The sequence below is a fragment of the Pan troglodytes genome, chromosome 20 (assembly GCF_028858775.2).
Source record: "Pan troglodytes isolate AG18354 chromosome 20, NHGRI_mPanTro3-v2.0_pri, whole genome shotgun sequence".
NCBI lineage: Eukaryota > Metazoa > Chordata > Mammalia > Primates > Hominidae > Pan > Pan troglodytes.
The window spans coordinates 14,701,905-14,724,443 of NC_072418.2; the positions used below are offsets into that span (position 1 = coordinate 14,701,905).

At 44.0% G+C, this 22,539-nt stretch overlaps 1 protein-coding gene across 8 annotated transcripts; it reads right to left on the minus strand.

Annotated features, from left to right (window-relative positions):
- Positions 1-216: 216 nt before the first annotated feature.
- Positions 217-21,587, minus strand: ZNF433 (zinc finger protein 433). 8 transcript variants are annotated; one of them, XM_016935136.4, is made up of 6 exons: positions 20,931-21,117; positions 20,226-20,271; positions 15,552-15,610; positions 3,670-3,805; positions 3,381-3,441; positions 217-2,171 (listed from the first exon to the last, which is right to left on the minus strand). In XM_016935136.4, exons 4-6 carry the CDS (start codon positions 3,803-3,805, stop codon positions 347-349), a joined length of 2,022 nt encoding a protein of 673 aa, XP_016790625.1. In that variant the 5' UTR covers positions 15,552-15,610; positions 20,226-20,271; positions 20,931-21,117; the 3' UTR covers positions 217-346. The 8 variants fall into 8 exon arrangements, with proteins under 8 accessions (XP_016790625.1, XP_063657302.1, XP_524118.2 ...); XM_063801232.1 differs by having other exon boundaries at positions 3,670-3,796; positions 20,931-21,111; XM_524118.8 differs by lacking the exon at positions 15,552-15,610 and having other exon boundaries at positions 3,670-3,796; positions 20,931-21,372.
- Positions 21,588-22,539: the final 952 nt, after the last annotated feature.

Consider the following 22,539-nt stretch of genomic DNA (forward strand, 5'->3'; position numbering starts at 1 on the left):
GTCCTGGACCTAAGGACATCACCATGTCTCCAGCATTGCATCCTGGGAGCCCTCACCTTTTCCCACCTCTCCCTGGCCTTTAAAGTCATTGCTGCTGTGAGACCCAGACCACCATTTTGTTCCAGTAGCCCCCTGCCCACCCATTCTCCCTCTGTGACTTCTCTGCCCTGCCCAGCAGATGCCATTGTATCCCAGCCACGGATTTCTCAACTGCCATTACTACCAACTGGAAGTCTTTTTATTTATTTATTTAATTTTTATAACAGAGTCTCACCGTGTTGCCCAGGCTGGTCTTGAACTCCTGGGCTTAAGCAGTCCTCCCACCTCAGCCTCCTAAAGCCTGGGGTTATGGGGTGTCTATGCAGTGAGCCCTTCCATGCACTTGAAGTTGTGAAGAACATCTAAAGACTTTACCACATTGGTTACATTTATAGGGTTTCTCTCCAGTGTGAGTCCTTCCATGCCTTCGAAGGTTTGAGGGACATCCAAAAGCTTTCCCACATTGCTTACATTTATACGGTTTCTCTCCAGTGTGAGTCCTTCCATGCATTTGAAGTCGCGAGGCACATCCAAAAGACTTCCCACACTGCTTACATTCATAGGGTTTCTCTCCAGTGTGAGTCCTTCCATGCATTTGAAGGTGTGAGGCAGATCCAAAGGCTTTCCCACACTGCTTACATTCATAAGGTTTCTCTCCAGTGTGAGTCCTTCCATGAATTTGAAGCTGTGAGGCAGATCTGAAGGCTTTTCCACATTGCTTGCATTCATAGGGTTTCTCTCCAGTGTGAGTCCTTCCATGATATCGAAAGGAGCTCGAACAGTTGAAGGATCTGCCACACTGCTTGCATTCATAGGTTTTTCCTCCAGTGTGAGTCCTTTCATGTCTATGAAATAAACTGGGCAAACTGAATGTTTTCCCATAACCCTTACATTCATACTGCTTCTCTTCTCTGTGCATCCTTTCATGTATTTGAAAGAAAGAGAAATTACTAAATGGTTTTCCACATTCCTTACATGCATAGGGTTTCTCTCCCGTGTGAGTCCTACCATGTGTTTGAAGGAGTGAGGCAGATCTGAAGGCTTTCCCACATTGCTTACACTCGTAAGGTTTCTCTCCAGTGTGAGTTCTTTCATGATATCGGAAGGAACTGGAAGAATTAAAGGCTTTACCACATTGGTTGCATTTATAGGGTTTCTCTCCAGTGTGAGTTTTTTCATGTGTTTGAAGTGAACTGGGAGAATAAAAGGCTTTCCCACATATCTTACATTTATGAGATATCTCTCCAGTGTGCATTCCCAAGTGGTTTTGAAAGCTGGTAAGATAAGATAATACTTTCCCACAATGTTTACATTCATAGGGTTTTTTCCTAGAGTGGGTTCTTTCATGTCTACGAACAGAACTGGGACACTTGAATGCTTTTCCACATTCCTTACATTCATATGGCTTTTCCCCCGTGTGAGTTCTTTCATGTATTTGAAAGGAATGGGAAGAGCTGAAGGCTTTCCCACACTGTTTACATTCATATGGCTTCTCCCCAGTGTGAGTTCTTTTATGTGCATGAAGGCATGTGGAACTATGGAATGCTTTCCCACATTCATTACATTTATAAGGCTTCTCCCCAGTGTGAGTTCTTTCATGTATTCGAAGGCTACTAGAATGACTAAAGGCTTTACCACACTGTTTACATTGATATGGTTTCTCTCCAGTGTGAGTTCGTTTGTGGATAAGATACAAACTGAGAAACATCAAGGCTTTCCCACAAAATTTACACTTATAAGGTCCATCTCCACGGTGCATTATCCTGTGTCTTTGAAGGTTTGAATGGGAAATAAATGTTTTTCCGCATTCCTCACAAACACAGAGTTTCCTTCCACTATGAGCCCTTTCATGTGTCTGAACAGAGGAGAGACAGTTGAAAGGTTTTTTACAGTATTTACATTTATATGGTTTCTGTCCATATTCTTGATACTCATATGCCTTGTGTCCAGTGTCATCTCTGATGTGCCTATTAAGAGATGAATGAGCACTGCCTACTTGTCCATACACACTGCTTTCGCATGATTTTACTCCAGTAGTTGTTTTCTTCTTCAGCATGTCATCTGGAACCTGGGTCAAAATTTCTCCATGCTGATGACCTTCTTTACTTTCAAAGAGTCTCTCTCCCACAATTCTGTGAACAATAAGAAGTACATTATAATGGGTTTGATTATCAGTGATTTTATATTCATTCACGAGTATTGCACTTGCATTTTTTCTTTTTTTTTTTTGAGATGGAGTCTCACTCTCTTGCCCAGGCTGGAGTGTAGTGGTGCAATCTTCGCTTACTGCAACTTCCACCTCCTGAGTTCAAGCAATTTTCCTGCCTCAGCCTCGTAAGTAGCTGGGACTACAGGTGCATACCACCACACCCAGCTAATTTTTCGTATTTTAGTAGACGGGGTTTCACCATGTTGGCCAGACTGGTCTCGAACTCCTGACCTCAGGTGATCCACCTGCTTCGGCTTCCCAAAATGCTGGGATTACAGGCGTGAGCCACCGTGCCTGGCCTGCACTTCCATTTTTAACATCATCCAGCAAACTGTAGGCTTTCTGCCCTGTCTGAATTGTTTGAATATGAACGGACCACAGGCTCTACAAGATGGCCCAGCCATATCTATTATCAAAAAAGATGATAGAAGGCTTCTGAATACTGTTTTTTGTTTTTTGTTTTGTTTTGTTTTGTTTTGTTTTTTTGAGATGGAGACTCACTCTGTTGCCCAGGCTGGAATGCAGTGAGGCAAACTTGGCTCACTGCAACCTCCCCCTCCTGGGTTCAAGCGATTCTCCTGCCTCAGCCTCCCAGGTAGCTGGGATAACAGGTGTCCACCACGATGCCTGGCTAATTTTTATATTTTTAGTAGAGATGGGGTTTCACTATGTTGGCCAGGCTGCTTTTGAACTCCTGACCTCAAGTGACCCACCCTCCTCGGCCTTCCAAAGTGCTGGGATTACAGGCGTGAGCCACCGCGCCTGGCCTCTCTGAATACTATTTTAAAGTAAACTATTTTACAAATACTAAATATCTGTCTTTTTAAATTTGTTTTTGGGTCTCACACTCTTGCCCAGGCTGGAGTGCAGTGATGCCATCATGGCTTAGTATGGCCTCAAACTCCTGGGCTCAAGTGATCCTCCAGCCTGAACCTCCCAAAGGGCTGAAATATAGGCCTGGGCCATTGTGTCAAGCCTACATCACACTTCAATATGTTTTTAGAGAAAATTTTCTAAGAATAAATAGATTGAAATTGTGCTTATTTCTTTTGTTTCCTTTTTTTTTTTAACATTTTCTCCCATTCTAAGATTTTCTAGAGACACAGGTCTTTGTCATGTGAGTGCAAGTTACCTTAGGTTTCTCCTTAGATTTTCGTACTCTACATATATGTTCTGGGGTTTCCATTTTTTCCCTACAACACACAACAAGGAAAATAATCTTGAATTAGTATAAAATTATTAAAAAATTACATGATTCTATGTTCATGGTACACTGCAAGCATGCTTCCTTTATTTATCAAATATTCCCTGTCCACATTGTAAATCACTCAACAGCATACATGAGCTAAAAATACTTGTTCTCAGAAAAAAAAAAAACTTGTTGTCTCATTTACTGAAGAGAGTAATATTGTCACCCTTACCTATAGAGGCCAGGTTCCTGAAGGTTTCTTGCATCACATCTCTATAGAGATTTTTCTGGGAAGGATCCAGCAAAGCCCACTCCTCTTGGGTGAAGGTCACAGCCACATCCTCAAAGGCCACTGAATCCTGAAACATCTCACATGTATAGAGGAAGATGGATAAGACTAACATCACTGGGAGCCTATACTCTATTCCCAAGAAGTTTCCATGATGCTGTGGACTCAATTATTCCATGACCATCAGACCTCATACTCTCTGTCTACACTCAGTTTCTTCCATAAAGTAATTCTGAGGCTACAATTGAACCATGTGGTAAAGCAACAGTAGAATAGGAAAATGTGTATTTTTGGTAAATCCAGAAAGGTGTGCTGCCTGGGCTGCCCCTAATGTTTGTTTGTAAAGTGGGAGTACGGCACCTGCCATAACAAAGTCTTCCAAATTCCTGTGCAGAAAAAGTTAACATTAGCAGTCCTGAGGCTGCATATCCTTGAAAAAAATGCCTATCGACAAAGTTTAACCTTTGATGTTATCTAGAAAGTGAATTTTGTTCTGAGTGCTGCAGCAGAAACAAAAACAAAAAAACTGGATTTTACAAGGGGTCTTATCAATCTAAATGATGAGTCATAAATAACTAAAACAAAAACTCATGAGCTCATGCCACTGCACTGCAGCCTGGGCAACAGAGTGAGACTCGGTCTCAAAAAAATAAAATTAGCCAGGTGTGGTGGTGCGTGCCTGTAATCCCAGCTACCCAGGAGGCTGAAACAGGAGAATCGCGGGAATCCAAGAGGCAGAGGCTGCAGTCAGCCAAGATCACACCACCACACTCCAGCCTGAGTGACAGAGCAAGACTCCATCTTAAAAAAAAAAAAAAAAAAAAAAAAATTTCCAGGCACCTAGTCTCAACAAAAAGGCAAATATTTATCAAACTTTTAAAAACTTTTGTGGCCAGGCATGGTGGCTTATGCCTGTAACCCCACCACTTTGGAAGGCTGAGGCAGGTGCATCACCTGAGGCCAGGAGTTGGTGACCAGCCTGGCCAACATGGTGAAACACCATCTCTACTAAAAATACAAAAATAAGCCGGGCGTGGTGGTGTGCACCTGCAATTCCACTACTTGGGAGGCTGGGGCAGGAGAATCACTTGAACCCAGAAGTTGGAGGTTGCAGTGAGCTGAGATCGTGCCACTACACTCCAGCTTGGGCAACAGCAAGACTCCATCACAAAAAAAACACTTTTGTGCATGAGATGACACCATCAACAGAGGGAAAAGGGACTCCTTGTGCTCTGTTTAAAGGATAATAAATGGCTCAGCTTCTATGGAAACAGTACAGTAGTGCCTAAAAAAATAAAATTACTGTATTTTCCCATATCCCACTTTTGGGTCTAGTTATATTAAATTTGAAAAAACTGAAAACTGAATCTTGAAGACATATTTGAAAACCACTCTTCACAAAATCAAAGAGCTGGATCAATCCACATGTCCATTGATGGCTGCATGCATAATGAAAATATGCTAGGCATATATATACATTGAAATATTAATCTTATAACATCCTGTCTCATGCTACAACAATCACAAAACTTCAGGATGCTATGGTAATTGCAAAAAGCTAGGCACAAAAAGAAAATTACAGTATAATTCACCTTAGATGAGTTATGTAGTGTTGTGCAACTATACACTTAAAACTGCTTAAGCTGGTAAAATTGAAGCTTATTATTTTACAATAATTAAAAATAATCATAGTACCAAGTAAAAAAAAAAACTAATTGATATTGATTAAAAGATGGGCATAGGCCAGGTATGGTGGCTCACACCTGTAATCTTAGCACTTTGGGAGTCCGAGGTGGGCGGATGACTTGAGGTCAGGGGTTCAGGACCAGCCTGGCCAAAATGGTGAAACCCCATCTCTACTAAAAATACAAAAATTAGCCGGGCATGACAGCACATTCCTGTAATCCCAGCTACTCAAGAGGCTGAGGCAGGAGAATCGCTTGAATCTGGGCAGCAGAGGCTGCAGTGAGCCGAGATTGTGCCACTGCACTCCAGCCAGGGCAAGAGAGCAAGACTCTGTCTCAAAAAAATTTAAAAAAAAAAAGGAAAGTATTTGAATGACATTTCTGCAATACATAGAAATGACCAATAAGTATATGAAGTGGTGCTCAACATCAGGAGTCAACAGGCATAAGTATTTTACACAGTGTAGTTTCAGGTGGTTATTGAGCACTTTCTCTCATGAAAAGTATTCATAAAATAATAAAATTTTAAATATAGCCATTTATTAAAGTAAAAAATAATAATTTAAATACTGCAGCTGTTTCAAGTGTATCATGAGAAACACAATTGAAGACGTCCTTTCGAGAGAGGAGTGAGTGTTTTGGAATGTAGCGAGGAAAGCAGAAATTTAGGGATTTATTGTCATTCCTAAGAAGAGCTGGCTGAGCGCAGTGGCTCATGCCTGTAATCCCAGCACTTTGGGAGGCAGAGGTGGCCGGATCACCTGAGGTCAGGAGTTCGAGACCAGACTGACTAACATGGTGAAACCCTGTCTCTACTAAAAACACAAAAATTAGCTGGGTGTAGTGATGCGCGCTACTGGGAAGGCTGAGGCAGGAGAATCGCTTGAACCAGGGAGGCGGAGGTTGCTGTGAGCCGAGATTGCGCCATTGCACTCCAGCCTGGGCGACAGAGCGAGACTCTGTCTCAAAAACAAAAATAAAATAAAATAAAAAACAGCACTAAGCTACAGGGGTCTTAAGGACTCCTGCTTTACTGTTTTTTTTTTTTTTTCCTTTTTTTTTTTGAGACAGAGTAGTCTCACTCTGCCACCCGGGCTGGAGAGCAGTAGTGCAATCTCGGCTCACTGCAACCTCTGCCTCCAGGTTCAAGCAATTCTCCTGCCTCAGCTTCCCAAGTAGCTGGGATTACAGGCACCCACCACTAGAGCCGGCTAATTTTTTTGTATTTTTAGTAGAGACGGGGGTTTCACCATGTTGGCCAAGCTGGTCTCGAACTCCTGACCTCGCGATTCACCCACCTCAGCCTCCCAAAGTGCTGGGATTACAGCTGTGAGCCACTGCACCTGGCCAGGACTCCTTCTTTGACCAAACTTGATCTCACAGCCCTCTTCTTGTCTAGGCTTTGGCCTTCTTCTGCAGAGCCCAGTTATAGCAAAAAGCCTTTTAAGGCAGTGCACAGAGAATCTCTCCCACCAAAACTTAGTATTTCCAATCAAGTTCAATTTCCCTCTCTCATGATAATCCATCAACTTTCTCTTCCCTAACTGCTGACACTTCACCAAATTCCATCCTTTCCCTCGCCTTGCCCTGTAATATAGGAGAGAGATTAAACTCAGGGAGACAGCCTATTACGTGTCGTGAGAACTGTAATATACAGAACTGTAATCTCCATATTATAGTTCTCATGACACATATTACAATTGTGCTGAATAAAGCCTTCCTTGATATTTTAAACACATTTTCAATACAATCTCTCTTTATAAGAGATAGGGACTTAGACTGGAGACTCTGCTTCAGAAATCTAGAATGCATAGGGGATAATAGGCTCTCTCCCTGTGGGGAGACAGCTGAGACTACCTCCCACTCACAAAACCAAAACACCAGGTCAGATTTCTCTCCTGAAGACCACTCCCTGCTGTTATCCCATAAACTTAGTAAGATAGGGGACTGTGGGTGCACTATTTCCCAGACAGGGTAGTAGGGTAGAGCTTACCTCCTGCAGTGATGATGCAGGATGCCTAGTGGTACTGGCTGCCAATTCAACCATCACGCTGTGATAGAGACTTAGGTGTTGGGAACAGGCCCCCAAAATCTGGCCATAAACTGGCTCCAAAACTGGCCATAAACAAAATCTCTGCAGCACTGTGACATGTTCGTGATGGCCATGACACCCACAATGAAGATTGTTGGTTTACCGGAATGAGGGCAGGGAACACCTGGCCCACCCAGGGCAGAAAACCACTTAAAGGTGTTCCTAAACCACAAACAATAGCGTAAGTGATCTCTGCCTTAAGGACATGTTCCTGCTGCAGATAACTAGCCAGAGCCCATCCCTTTGTTTCGGCCCATCCCTTTGTTTCCCAAAAGGAATACTTTTAATCTATAATCTACAGAAACAATGCTTATCACTGGCTTGCTGTCAGTAAATATGTGGGTAAATTTCTGTTTGTGGCTCTCAGCTCTGAAGGCTGTCAGCCCCCTGATTTGCCACTCCACACTCTATATTTCTCTGTGTGTGTCTTTAATTCCTCTAGTGCCCCTGGGTTAGGGTCTCCATGACCGAGATGGTCTTGGCAAGTGGTGTACATATGTGGGGCTTGAACCCGGGTCAAAGTGTCACCGGAGTAACAGTTGGAGAATGTGGAACTAAGCTGGAGGACACCCGAGTACTCTAAAGCAATGCCCGTGGTAAGAAGGGGAGCTTGGAAGCATCAGGGTAACAATGGGACAAGTGTGGGCTCTGGTTCCTTCCATCTTGTAACCTTTTCACACTGATGAGGAGGAGGAAGGAGAGTATAACAAAGTAACAGAAGAGATGACAGAGCAGGTTTGTTTGCCAGCTAAAGCTAAAGCACCAAAGGAGGAAGAGTCCATCCCTACCCTTCTGCACCCCCTCCTTATTTTGAAGAAAAAGAGTGGCCTGACCCACCAGATCTTTCTTTTCTGGAGGACACTGGACGAAAAGTAGTTTCCCCAATGAGTGTTCGAGCAGCACCTTGAGCAATGGCTCTCAGTTCTATTCAGGCAGGAATTCACCAAGCTACACGAGAGAGTGATATAGAGGCTTGGCAGTTCCCTGTTAGGATACACCCCCCAGATCAACAGGAAAATATTATAGCTACATTTGAGCCTTCTCCTTTTAAATTTGGGAAACACCATGAGGGGCCTGTCCCGGGCCCCATTCCAAACCAAGGCATTTCCGGCTGAGGCCATTCCCTAACCGTTGTACAATATCTATCCCCCGCCACAGCCAGTAGTGCCACGGTAGATTTATGCTGCACAAAAGCTGTGAGTCTTCTGCCTGGGGAACCCCCACAAAAAGTTCCAACAGGGGTCTGTGGACACTTGCCAGTAGGGACAATCAGATTACTTCTAGGTAGATCTAGTTTAAATTTAAAAGGAGTGCAAGTACATACAGGAGTCACTGATTCAGATTAGAATGGGAAATTCAAATTGTTATAGCTACTTCTGTTCCCTGGAAAGCAGAGCCAGGAAAGCACAACTCCTGATTGTGCCATATGTGGAAATGGGGAAAAGTGAAATTAAACGAACAGGAGGATTTGGAAGCACAAATAAACAAGGCAAAGCAGCTTACTGGGTGAATCAAAGTACTGATAAACGTCCTACCTGTGAAATAACTATTCAGGGAAAGAAATTTAAAGGATTGGTAGATACAGGAGCAGACATTTCCATCATTTCTCTACACCACTGGCTGTCCGCATGGCCAATTCAACCCGCTCAATTTAACAGAGTTGGAGTTGGTAAAGCCCCTGAAGTATATCAAAGAATCTATATTTTGCATTGTGAAGGGTCCAATGGACAACCTGGGACTATTCGATCAATTGTAACTTCTGTACCTATAAATTAATGGGGGAGAGATTTTACTACAAGAATGGGGAGCACAAGTTCTAATTCCAGAGCAATTATATAGCCCTGAAAGTCAACATATGATGCATGAAATGGGGTATGTCCTAGGAAAAAAATTGCAGGGTTTGAAGGAACTGCTCCAAGCAGAAAGACAAAGTTCCCACCAAGGTTTAGGGTATCATTTTTGATGGTGGCCATTGTTAAGCCTCCAGAAACTATACCTTTAAAATGGTTAACAGATAAGCCAGTTTGGATAGAACAATGGCCGCTAAGTAAAGAAAAACTGGAGGCTTTAGGGGACTTAGTTACTGAACAATTAGAAAAAGGACACATAGCTCCAACATTTCCCCCTTGGAATTCTCCAGTCTTCATAATTAAGAAAAAATCAGGTAAACGGAGAATGTTAACTGACTTAAGAGCCATTAATTCAGTTATATAACCTATGGGGACATTACAGCCAGGACTGCCTTCTCCTGTGGATTCCAAAAAATTGGCCTTTAATTGTCATAGATTTAAAAGACTGTTTCTTTACTATCCCTTTAGCTGAGCAAGACTGTGAACGGTTTGCATTTACAATTCCTGCAATAAACAACCTGCAGCCTGCTAAGCATTTTCATTGGAAAGTGTTGCCATAAGGCGTGTTAAACAGTCCAACAATTTGCCAGACTTATCAATTGAAAACATTAAATGACTTTCAAAAAGTACTAAGGGAGATCAACTGGATACAACCTGCTCTAGGCATTCCTACCTATGCTATGAGTAATTATTTTCTATCCTTAGAGGAGATCCTCATCTCACTAGGCAATTAACAAAAGGAGCTGAGGCAGAGGTACAGCTGATTGAAAAGCAAGTCCATAAAGCTCAGATAAATAGAATAGATCCAGAGAAGACTCTAGATTTGCTAATTTTTTCAACTCAGCATTCACCTACTGGTGTTATTGTCCAAGAGCAGGACTTAGTAGAATGGCTTTTTCTTCCACATACTAACTCATGGACTCTTAACTCCTTATCTGGATCAAATCGCTACTATGATACGAAATGGGAGAACTCGGATTGTTAAATTACATGGATATGATCCTGGAAAAATTATTGTCCCTCTCACAAAGACACAAATACAGCAAGCTTTTATAAACAGTCTTACTTGGCAAACCCATTAGCTGACTTTGTGGGTATTCTCGATAATCATTTTCCTAAAAGAAAACTATTTCAATTTTTGAAATTAACTAATTGGATTCTCCCTAAAATAACTAAATTTAAACCAACTGAAGGTACTGAAAATGTCTTCACAGATGGGTCTAGTAATGGTAAAGCTTCTTATTCCAGCTTGAAAGGTAAAGTTTTTCAGAAGCCCTGTACTTCGGCCCAAAAAGCAAGAGCTTGTAGCTGTAAGTGAGGTATTGACTGCTTTTGATATGCCTATTAATGTGATTTCTGATTCTTTGTATGTGGTTCATTCCACACCGTTAGTTGAAAATGCTCAGTTACCATTTCATACAGATGAACAACTGATGACTTTATTTACCCAAATGCAAACAGCAGTTAGGAGTAGAATGCACCCTTTTTACATCACTCACACTAGGGCTCATACACCTCTTCCAGGACCTTTAACTGAAGGGAATCAAATGGCTGATGGCCTAGTTGCTACTACAATATCTAATGCCAGACACTTTCACAATTTAACCCATGTTAATGCCTCTGGTCTCAAATGCAGATACAGCATTACCTGGAAAGAAGCTAAAGCTATTATTCAGTGATGCCCAACTTGCCAAATGGTGCATTCCTCATCTTTTATATGAGGAGTTAATCCTCAAGGATTGGAACCTAATTCTCTTTGGCAAGTGGATGTCACACATGTTCCCTCGTTTGGGAGACTAGCTTATGTACATGTATGTGTGGACACCTTTTCTCAGTCTGTCTGGGTTACATGCCAAACAGGAGAGTCTTCTGCCTGTGTTAAACGTCACCTTTTGCAGTGTTTTGCAGTGATGGGCATTCCAGCTTCTATTAAAACAGATAATGCCCCAGGCTATACTAGCCAAGCTCTAGCTACATTTTTCTCCATATGGAATACTAAACACATTATTGGCATTCCATATAATTCTCAAGGATGAGCCACAGTGGAAAGAATGAATCTCTCCCTGAAACAGCAGTTGCAAAAGCAAAAAGGGGGAAACAGGGACTACAGGACACCCCATATGCAACTGAATCTAGAATTATTGACTTTAAATTTTTTGAGCCTGCCTAAAGGCCAGATGCTATCAGCAGCTGAACAATATCTACAGAAACCAGCTGCAAAGACAGAAGCAGAACAACTGGTTTGGTGGAGAGATCCGATAACAAAAAGTTGGGAAATAGGTAAAATAATAACTTGGGGTAGAGGTATGCTTGTGTTTCCCCAGGATGAAATCAACAGCCAATCTGGGTGCCATTGAGACATCTAAAGCCTTACTATGAGCCAGATACCCAGGAAGAGGTTTTGGGAGGATCCCAAAGACTCCCTGGTTGCAGCCATGTCAAGACTGATGCTGAGGAGGACCCCAACTGTCACGAGCAACACCTGCCTGGGGACAGATCAAGAAGCTGTCACAGATGACGGAGAAAAACCTGAGAAAAGCGGGACAACTAGACACAATGAGTAATTTAATGATAGCTATGACAGCGGTGATCACCATTGCCATGAGTATTCCTTCAACAAGGGCTGACACAGAGAACAATTATATCTTAGTCAATTTCAGAGAGATTACATCACAGTGATAATCAGTGTGTGTTTAAGGACATATGACATCTTTACATTTATTACATTTTCCATTGATATCTTTCCATGGGTACTTTTTGGATAATAATCATTTTATATCCTTTCTGAGACATTTTGGGACTTCAAGAAAATTAATTGCTTTTGGAGGCCAAGGTGGGAGAATGGCTTGAGCCCGGGAGTTTGAGACCAGCCTGGACAACATAAAGAGACCCCGTCTTGACAAAAATTAAGAAATTCACCATGTGTGGTGGCAGGAGCCTGTATTATCATCTACTCAGGAAGGTAGGGATAGCTTGAGCCTGGGAAGTCAAGGCTACAGTGAGCTGTCATCATGCCCCTGCACCATAGCATGGGTGACAGAGCAAGAACCTGTCCCTAAACAAAACAAAAATAATAAAAACATTTTTAAAAAGAAAATTAACTGTAATACAAATTTGTTTTAACAGGCTATGTTGTCTTTTTAAAAATTATATTCAGTAGGTTGTTGCTGGTATTTCCATGTGCACTGATAGTTATTTCTGCACAGAGTTTCCACTCTAGAAACTAAAAATATTACATATGGTCAAAACACATAAAACAATTTCACAGTGAACCAAAATATTGATGGAGCCAGTATTGCGAATGATAATTATTGTTTTCTTATTTTCTTCATAGTTTCATAACCTGGGTATGCATCCCTATCAGTATATTTTATTTTTACTTTTTTTATGCAGTTGATATCAGATATGTGATATTTTATATCATATTTTATTTTTACTTAGTAACAAACCTTCCATGGAATGGTAGTTCACTTTCTTGATTAATGGATTTTGTTTTTTACAGCAGTAGTCATTTGACCATAACATTGAGCAGATAATCTACATGGGTCCCACTTGTTTTTTCTTAGGTCACAGTTCTTCCTATGGTACTTCAGTCCTATGTACTGGGGAGGCTGTGGTGGGAGGATCACTTGAGCCCAGGTGATTGAAGCCACAGTGAAATATGATCATGCCACTGCACTCCAGACTAAGTGACAGAGTGAGACCCTGTCTCAAAAAAACAAAATTGAAAAAAACAAAAAAAGATAAAAGAGTATATGGTCATGCCACTCTGAATGCACCTGATCTTAGCAGCTAAGCAGGTTCAGGCCAGGTTAGTACATGGTTTGTAGAATTCCTGGGAATACTGGTTGCTATAGCCTTAAAAAACAGAAATTGCAAGAGAATTCACCAAATGGAAGAAAGACATGCAAATTCTATACCTGGTCCTGACATATATCTATATCAGCTGAAGCCTAAGTGCCAAGACCAGCTTGGTCATGGAGACCCTAACCCAGTGGTGCTAGAGGAATTAAAGACACACTCAGAGAAATAATAGAATGTGGAGTGGCAAATCGGGGCTGACGGCCTTCAGAGCTGAAAGCCATGAAAAGAGATTTACCCACATTTATTGACAGCAAGCCAGTGATATGCATTGTTTCTGTAGATTATAGATTAACTAAAAATATTCCTTACATGAAACAAAGGGATGGGCTCTGGCTAGTTATCTGCAGCAGGAACATGTCCTTAAGGCCCAGATCGCTCATACTATTGTTTGTGGGTTAGGAACACCTTTAAGGAGTTTTCCGCCCTGGGTGGGCCAGGTGTTCCTTGCCCTCATTCCAGTAAACGAACAACCTTCAGCGTGGGCATCATAGCCATCATGAACATGTCACAGTGCTGCAGAGATTTTGTTTATGGCCAGATTTGGGAGCCTGTCCCCAACATGTTCCCCCTTTTTGTTTTTGCAAGACAATAAAAGCAAAGGTGGCTTTATCATGGTGAGCTACATCTCGCAGGAGTTGGGATCCGCATTTGCAGACTATACAAAGATAACACAGATTAAAAGCACAATCATCATTGAAATCACAGAGCTTCCAAGTGTTTTTATCTATTTTAATGGGTTAATAGCTGCTAATCCATCTGTAGCTCCTTCAAGCACTCCAGTTCCTGGCATTAAGGTCAGGTGTGCCTGGGATGCTTTAAATATTTGTTCTTTTAATTTTGCAATATCCAAGTTTCTAGAGTGTCCTTCTAGATGCTTTTTTATCCTTTCCCAAATTTTGATCTTATTAAGAGCCATTAATAGTTTCCACAAATCCTTATGTTTAGCTCCTACAGCAGGCCATATCATTTGAGGTTGAGGTGCCACTATACCACCATGTTTCCAGATAATAGGAACTCTTGCCATACTTCTTATCATTTCTACCATCTGACCATTTTGTTCAGACCAGCTGAACATAGTGTGGCCGTGCCAGGCAGACTGAGAGGTGCAATTCAAGCTAAACATCCCCTTAGGGGAACAATCAATAATGACTCCATAGGAATCATTGCACAGCACCTCTGCCTGTTCTGCAATGCAATCTTCCCAAACAAGTACGTTCATTTTTTCTGACCCGGTCCAATCCTGTTTACAAATAGTTTTTTGAGGGCAGTATGCCTCAATTATAGGAGCAGATTATTATGGTAAATACTGAGACCAGAAAGCATGTGTAACTGTGTCATAGAGTGATCACATCCAGGCATTATTGCCAGCCAAGATTGATAAATATGCCCGATAAGAATATTTCATATCTTATGAAATAAAAATGACTAAGAATAGCCAGCATAAGCTGGGTGTGGTAGCTCACACCTGTAATCCCAGCACTTTGGGAGGTGGAGGTGGGCGCATCACCTGAGGTCAGGAGTTCAAGACCAGCCTAGCCAACATGGTGAAACCCCTCTCTACTAAAAATACAAAAATTAGCCTGGCATGGTGGCATGTGCCTGTAGTCCCAGCTACTCGGGAGGCTGAGGCAGGGAGAATTACTTGAACCCGGGAGGCAGAAGTTGCAGTGAGCTGAGATTGCACCACTGCACTCCAGCCTCGGTGACAGAGCAAGACTCTGTCTCAAAAAAAAAAAAAAAAGAATAGCCAGGATGTTGTATAAAATATGATTAAGGGATGTTAATGACATAAATGTTTGCATTTTCCCACTCCAAATCATACAGTGACACCCTAACCTGTAATACGATGGAATTAAGATGGCATCTCTGAGAAGTCATTAGAATTAGATTAGAGCATGAGAGTAGATCCCTCGTGAATGGGATTAGTACTCTTAGGAGACACAGGATAGCTTGTTTCCTCTTTCTCTCTGCCATGTGAAAAAATTAAAAAATAGCTGGCCGGGCGTGGTGGCTCACACATGTAATCCCAGCACTTTGGGAGCCTGAGGTGGGTGGATCACGAGGTCAGGAGTTTGAGACCAGCCTGGCCAAGATGGTGAAACCCTGCCTCTACTAAAGAATACAAAAAATTAGCTGGGCATGGTAGCAGGCACCTGTAATCCCGGCTACTCGGAAGGCTGAGGCAGGAGAATTGCTTGAATCCCAGAGGCAGAGGTTGCAGTAAGCCGAGATCGCACCACTGCACTCCAGCCTGGGTGACAGAGCAAGACTCCATCTCAAAAAAAAAAAAAAAAAAAAAAATAGCCATCTGCAAACCAGGAAGCAGGTTCTTACCAGGCACCAGATCTGTCAGCACCTTGAACATGGACTTCATAACTTCCAGGCTTCCAGAACTGTCAGAAAGAAATGTTTGTTTGTTTATTTTTTTATTTTTTTGAGATGGAGTCTCACCATCACCAGGATGGAGTGCAGTGGCATGATCTCAGCTTACTGCAACCTCTGCCTCCCAGGTTGAAGTGATCCTCCTACCTCAGCCTCCTGAGTAGCTGGGACTACAGGTGCGCATCACCATGCCCAGCTAATTTTTTGTATTTTTAGTAGAGACGGGCTTTCACCATGTTGGCCAGGATAGTCTCGATCTCTTGACCTCGTGATCCACCTGCCTCAGCCTCCCAAAGTGCTGGGATTACAGGCGTGAGCCACCGCGCCCGGCCTAGAAATTATTCTTTAAGTCACCCGGTTTATGAGAATTTGATATAAAAGCCCAAGATGACTAAGATAGATAGGCACTAGCCCTAGAATACATCACAGCTTTGAGATCTATACTAATAAAGAGAAAATGATATTAACAGAGAGATGGAAATATAGACCAATGGAGAGGGTCCATGGGTACAAAAACACAGAAAGAATGAATAAGCATTTGCAAGCACAACAGATTGACTATAGTAAAAAATAATATATTGTACATTTTGAAATAACTAAAAGAGCTGGGCATACTGGCTTATGCCTGCAATCCCAGCACTTTTGGAAAGGTGGAGGCAGGAGGATTACTTGAGCTCAGGAATTCGAGACAAGCCTGAGCAACATGGTGAAACCCCATCTCTATGAAAAATACAAAAATTAGCTGGGTATGGTGGAACACACCTGTAGTTCTAACTATTTGGGAAGCTGAAGCAGGAAGATCACTTGAACCTGGGAGGTGGAGGTTGCAGTGGTGTGGCTGGCTCACGCCTGTACTCCCAGCACTTTGGGAGGCTGAGGTGGGCAGATCACGAGGTCAAGAGATTGAGACCATTCTGGCCAACACGGTGAAACCCCGTCTCTACTAAAAATACAAAAATTAGCTGGATGTGGTAGTGCGCGCCTGTAGTCCCAGCTACTTGGGAGGCTGAGGCAGGAGATTTGCTTGAACCCAGGAGGCGGAGGTTGCAGTGAGCAGAGATCGCGCCACTGCACTCCAGCTTGTTGACAGAGTGAGACTCCATCTCAAAAAAAAAAAAAAAAAAAAGACAAAGCAACTGACCAACATTCATGTTAAAATAGGTATCAAGCCAGGCACAGTGGCTCACACCTGTAATCCCAGCACTTTGGGATGCCAAGAGGGGGCGGATCACTTGATGTCAGGAATTCAAGATCAGCCTAGCCAGCATGGCGAAACCCCTTCTCAACTAAAAAAAAAACACAAAAATTAGCTGGGCGTGGTGGCAGTCACCAGCTACTCAGGAGGCTAAGGCACAAGAATCGCTTGGACCCAGGAGGTAGAGGTTGCAGTGAGCCAAGATCGTGCCATTGCACTCCAGCCTAGGCAACACAGTGAGACTCTGTCTAAAAAATAAAGTAATATCAAAAGACAAAACAGACTCTTTGTGGAAATAAGACACGAAATCTTGGCAATATAGGAAGACCTCATCCCTACAAAAAATAACTAGCTGGGCAGAGTGGCATGCACCTGTGAGCCCAGCTACTCGGGAGGCTCATGATGATTGCTTGAGCCCAGGAGGTCAAGGCTGTAGTGAGCTGTGATCACACCAGTACACTCCAGCCTGGGTGACAGCAAGACCCTTTAAAAAAAAAAAAAAAAAAAGTCCTCCATCCTGCAAAGAAGAACTGTTTTTTTTTTTCTTTCTCTTTTTCTTTTTTTTTTTTGAGATGGAGTTTCACCGTTGCCCAGTCTGGAGTGCAGTGGCGCAATCTCGGCTCACCGCAACCTCTGCCTCCCAGGTTCAACCAATTCTCCTGCCTCAGCCTCCCGAGTAGCTGGGACTACAGGCTTGTGCCACCATGCCCGGCTATTTTTTTGTATTTTTAGTAGAGACAGGGTTTCACCATGTTGGCCAGGATGGTCTCGATCTCCTGACCTGGTGATCTGTGCGCCTCGACCTCCCAAAGTGTTGGGATTACAGGCGTGAGCCACCACGCCTGGCCAGAACTGATATTTTGGGTACTCTTTGTAATTCACCAATCTACCATACTTTCTTGTGGAAATTATTTCATTTTTCTCCAGTTAAAATAGTAAACTTTCCCTATTTTTATCCAGTAGCATTCCTAAAACTAGTCCCTATAACATCATTGGAAATCACCCACAACAAAAGGATACACCTGAGAAATGTACTACACTGCCTGTAGAGAAGAAAAAAACATATTAAGAAATGGAATATAACACTAGCGATTGTTTTTTTTTTTTTTTTGAGATGGAGACTCGCTCTGTAGTGCAGGCTGGAATACAATGGCGCAATGTCAGCTCACTGCAGCCTCCACCTCCCAGGTTCAAGGGATTCTCGTGCCTCAGTCTCCCTAGTAGCTGGGATTATAGGCATGCGCCACTATACCCAGCTAACTTTTGTATTCTTAGTTGAAACAGGGTTTCATCATGTTGGCCAGGTTGGTCTTGAACTCCTGACCTCAGGTGATCCACCTGCCTTGGCCTCTCAAAGTGCTGGGATTACAGGTGTGAGCCACTGCATCCAGCCATTTTTCTGAAATCTACCTCTTTCTGGCCTGTGTGTAAAATTTTCTTATTTTGCAAGCTCTAGTGAAAAATGCAAATTACAATTAATAAAAAACCTGAAGCTGCAATAAGTGAACAATTATTTACAAAAAGACAAACCCACAGAGGGGCAATGCTGACTACAAAGAACACAGTGATGTTTGACTCAAGTGTCAGGCCATCCTATCACATGGGACATTTCTTTGTGCCCATCCTGCTCACTGAAGTGCTGAATGACTATTTTCCAACAACACTGCACCATGCCCCTGTGTGCCCCAAGTGCGTTTCCTTTTTTTTTTCCCCCTCTCTTGAGACAGAGTCTGACTCACTTGCCCAGGCTGGAGTGCAGTGGTGCGATCTCCGCTCATTGCAGAATCCACCTCCCAGGTCCAAGCAATTCTCGGGCCTCAGCCTCTGGAGTAGCTGGGACTACAGGTGTGTGCCACCACACCTGGCTGATTTCTTTTGTATTTCTAGTAGAGCCAAGGTTTCACCATATTGGCCAGGCTGGTCTCAAACTCCTGGCCTCAAGTGATCTACCCACCTCAACCTCCCAAAGTGTTGGGATTATAGGCATGAGCCACTGCACCTGGCCAGTGCATTTTCATTTACGAGGCTGAGGCAGGAGAATGGCATGAACTCGGGAGGTGGAGCTTGCAGTGAGCAGAGATCGTGCCACTACACTCCAGCCTGGGCGACAGAGCGAGACTCCGTCTCAAAAAAAGAAAAACAAAAAACGGGCCAGGCGCGGTGGCTCACACCTGTAATCCCAGCACTTTGGGAGGCCGAGGCGGGTGGATCACAAGGTCAGGAGATCAAGACCATCCTGGCTAACACAGTGAAACCCCGTCTCTACTAAAAATACAAAAAATTAGCCAGGCGTGGTGATGGGCTCTTGTAGTCCCAGCTACTTGGGAGGCTGAGTCAGGAGAATGGCATGAACCCGGGAGGCGGAGCTTGCAGTGAGTAGAGATCGCGCCACTGCACTCCAGCCTGGGTGACAGAACAAGACTCTGTCTCCAAAAAAAACAAAAACAAAAACAAATAGTTGATACTACAAATTGAAGAAGGAGAGTTGGTGTCTGCAAATTTTAGAAAGGAACTGAAATTTTAGTATTGTACTGCAAGCTCTCCAGAGGTAGGCCAGGGTCACAGGGTGGAGGGTTTGAGATCTCACTTTCCATATATTTGGAAAATGCAGAGAAGTACCAGTCAACTGGGGAGTGTTGAAAATTTTGAATAAGAATTAAACCTAATGCCTATAGTACTCTAAGATCTTGGCCAAGAACATGGAAATCAAATTCAAATGCTATTCATATAAAGTACTAACTTATGTGACGGTATGTGGCCTGAGAAAACAATAACAAGTTACTAATTTATTGGGAAATGAAATATGGGCTTAACCAGGTACAATTGGTCGAGTAACCTCTGATTATACAACCAAAAATTTTCCGCTCTATGGTCTGTGAAAATAAGTAATTCAAAAATTGAAGCTGTTGGAACTCTAAATTATCTTGAAGTTTAAAGTAATGTGACTCTGGAATTGAGTCACCTGACACTGGAAAGAGCCAGCTGGAACCCTCCCACACTTGACTACAGATTAACCATCAGACAGGCTTCACTATACCTGCACAGGCCTCATTATACCCGCTTCCTTTAGGAGTTTACACATAGCCACTGACCCACCTTCATGTTAAAACAGACATCAGCCAACTGGAAACACAGACTCTCTGTGACAATAAGAAACCAAATTACAAACAAGACCTAAGGCCATGCAAGGCAAGAGGTAAGTCAAATCTTAGAATTCATAAAATCTAAAGAAACAGGTCTTTTGTTTTGGGTGGGATGAAATCATATGACAGATACCAGACCCTCTTCACTCAAGCAATCCTTCCTACCGCCTCGAAGTTTTAGACAAAGCTTTCACACTCTCCACCAACGGCCACCTTCAGAATCCCTCAACCACCTGCACCTTCTAACCCCCTTCCACAGGTCCCGCCCTTTATGCCAAAGGAACTTACACCTTCCAGGCATTGATGCATGAGTCTCCCTGCAATTCCTGTCTCCCTGAAATGAATAAAAACAAACTGTCTTGAGCCGCCTCGGGACCACTTACTTCAGGCCTCCTGGGGTTGTGTTTTCCTCAGCTGAGGCCTCTCCTATTCGGCTCTGAATAAACTTCTTTAAGTTATTTTACACAGTTTGGCATTTTCCGTTAACAAATTACAAGCCAGGACTGGGTGTTTATCATTCAGGAATCTCAAAGGATCTCTAATTATTAATATATATATTTTTAAAACCTATTCTGAGAAGCAAAACTCTAATTGTTAACGTGTCTCAGTTTAATTTTTAAGAGGAGAAAGGCGCTACTGGGGACCCCACAGCCCACCCTCCTCCTACACAAACCCCCACACCCGAGGCGGGATCCCCCCATGACCCTCGCGTAGTCCCCGCACAATCTGGGGAGACGCGGGGCAGCGGGCGCGGAGCTGCCCAGAGAGGGCTCTGGGAACTGGGTGACAGTCACCGCGCAGGAACAGGACGAGACGCCCGGGTCCCGGCTGCCGGCCCAGCCCCACCGTGGGGCCAAGGGGACCAAGGGCCGAGCTGTCCCACGGGAAATCGGGTCCCAGACCCCGGAGTCGCCGCGGGGAGGCCCGGGTCCCACCACAGCCGGTTCCAACCAGCTCCTCCCCCGCCTCGGGACCCCTGGCCCGCATGCTCACCATTTCTTGCCTTTCAGGTGACTCCCACGACCAGTGCGGGTCACAGCACAGGCGACAGAAGCTATGGCAGAGGCACCTGAACCCTCTCGGAGGGGAAAGCCAGGCTCCCAACCTCAGCTCGCCGCCTGGAGCCGGGAACCGAGGAGAGCAGGGCCTTCGCCCTCCCCGATGGACACTCGGCAGGCCCCGCCCAGCGCCCCTGATTGGACGAAGCGCCGGGCCCCGCCCCCTCAGCCGTGAGTGACAATAGAAGCCCTTGGTAACGGGGCTCTGAAAACGGGCTTGACCGGATCCAGCGATAGATTCTTTAAGCCAGAGGTCTGTAACCTTTTTAGCACCAGAACCGGTTTCGTGGAAGACAGTTCTCCTACGGGGGCAGATAGTTTCGGAATGAAACTTCCACCTCAGATCAGGCATTTTATCCTCATAAGGCGAACCCAACCTAGATCCCTCGCATGTGCAGCTCACAATAGGGTTCGGGCTCCTATGACACACTAATGCCTCTGCTGATCTGACAGGAAGCATATCTCTGGCGATAATGCCCGCTGGCTCCCCCGCCAGCCGCTCACCTCCTGCTGTGCGGACTGGTTCCTTACAGGCCATGGACCGGGGGTTGGGGACCCCTGCCATAGAGTACTGTTGAATAGAAACTTTAGCTCGTCCGGCGGGGGGGTAGGGGGGTGGGGGGTAGCTCATGCCTGTAACCCCACCACTTTGGGAAGCCAAGGCAGGCAGATTGCTTGAGCCTAGGAACTTAAGACCAGCCTGGGTAACATAGCAAAACCCCGCCTCTACAAAAAATACAAAAATTAGTCAGGCGTGGTGGTACATGTTTGCAGTCCCAGCTACTTGGAAGGCTGAGAAGAGAAGATCGCCTGAGCCCAGAGAGGTCGAGGCCACAGTGAGCTGTGATTTTACCAGCCTGTGTGTCAGAGTGAGACCCTGTCTCCGAAAACAAAACAAAACAAAAAAAAAAACAGGGAATTGCAGTGGAGTTTAATATACATAGAGCCGGCTAAATGAAAGAGTAGAGTTTTATTTTTATTCAATTCTGTCTCCCTAAAAAATGGGAGGCTAGGTTTTGTTTTTTTGGTTTTTTTTTTGAGACGGAGTCTCTCTGTCGCCCATGCTGGAGTGCAGTGGCGCAATCTCGGCTCAATGCAACCTCCGCCTCCCGGGTTCAAGCGATTCTCCTGCCTCAACCTCCTGAGTAGCTGGGATTACAGGCATGCGCCACCATGCCCGGCTAATTTTTGTATTTTTAGTAGAGACGGGGTTTACCATGTTGGTCAGGCTGGTCTCAAACTCCTGACCTCATGATCCACCCGCCTCGGCCTCCCAAAGTGCTGGGATTACAGGCGTGAGCCCCCGCACCCGGCCGAGGCTAGGGTTTTAAAGATACTTTGGTGAGCAGGAGGCTGGAAAATGGGAAATGCTGATTGGGTCGCGAAAAGGATATCACAGGAAGTCTCAGCTGTCTTCTTGCACTGAGTCAGTTCTTGGCTAGGGGCCACTGGAGCAGGTGAGCCAGTTTATTGGTCTGTGTGATGCCAGCAAATTTATCAGAATGAAGGGTCTCAAAAATACCTCAAACACCAATCTTAGGTCT

Coding starts and splice junctions, on each gene's coding strand:
- ZNF433 (XM_003316120.5), bottom strand. CDS start 21,560: ATGGCAGGGGTCCCCAACCCCCGGTCCATGGCCTGTAAGGAACCAGTC. Junction 3,442..3,669: donor CAGGAACCTGGCCTCTATAG/GTAAGGGTGACA, acceptor TGTGTGTTGTAG/GGAAAAAATGGAAACCCCAG. Junction 2,172..3,380: donor AATCTAAGGAGAAACCTAAG/GTAACTTGCACT, acceptor TATTGTTCACAG/AATTGTGGGAGAGAGACTCT.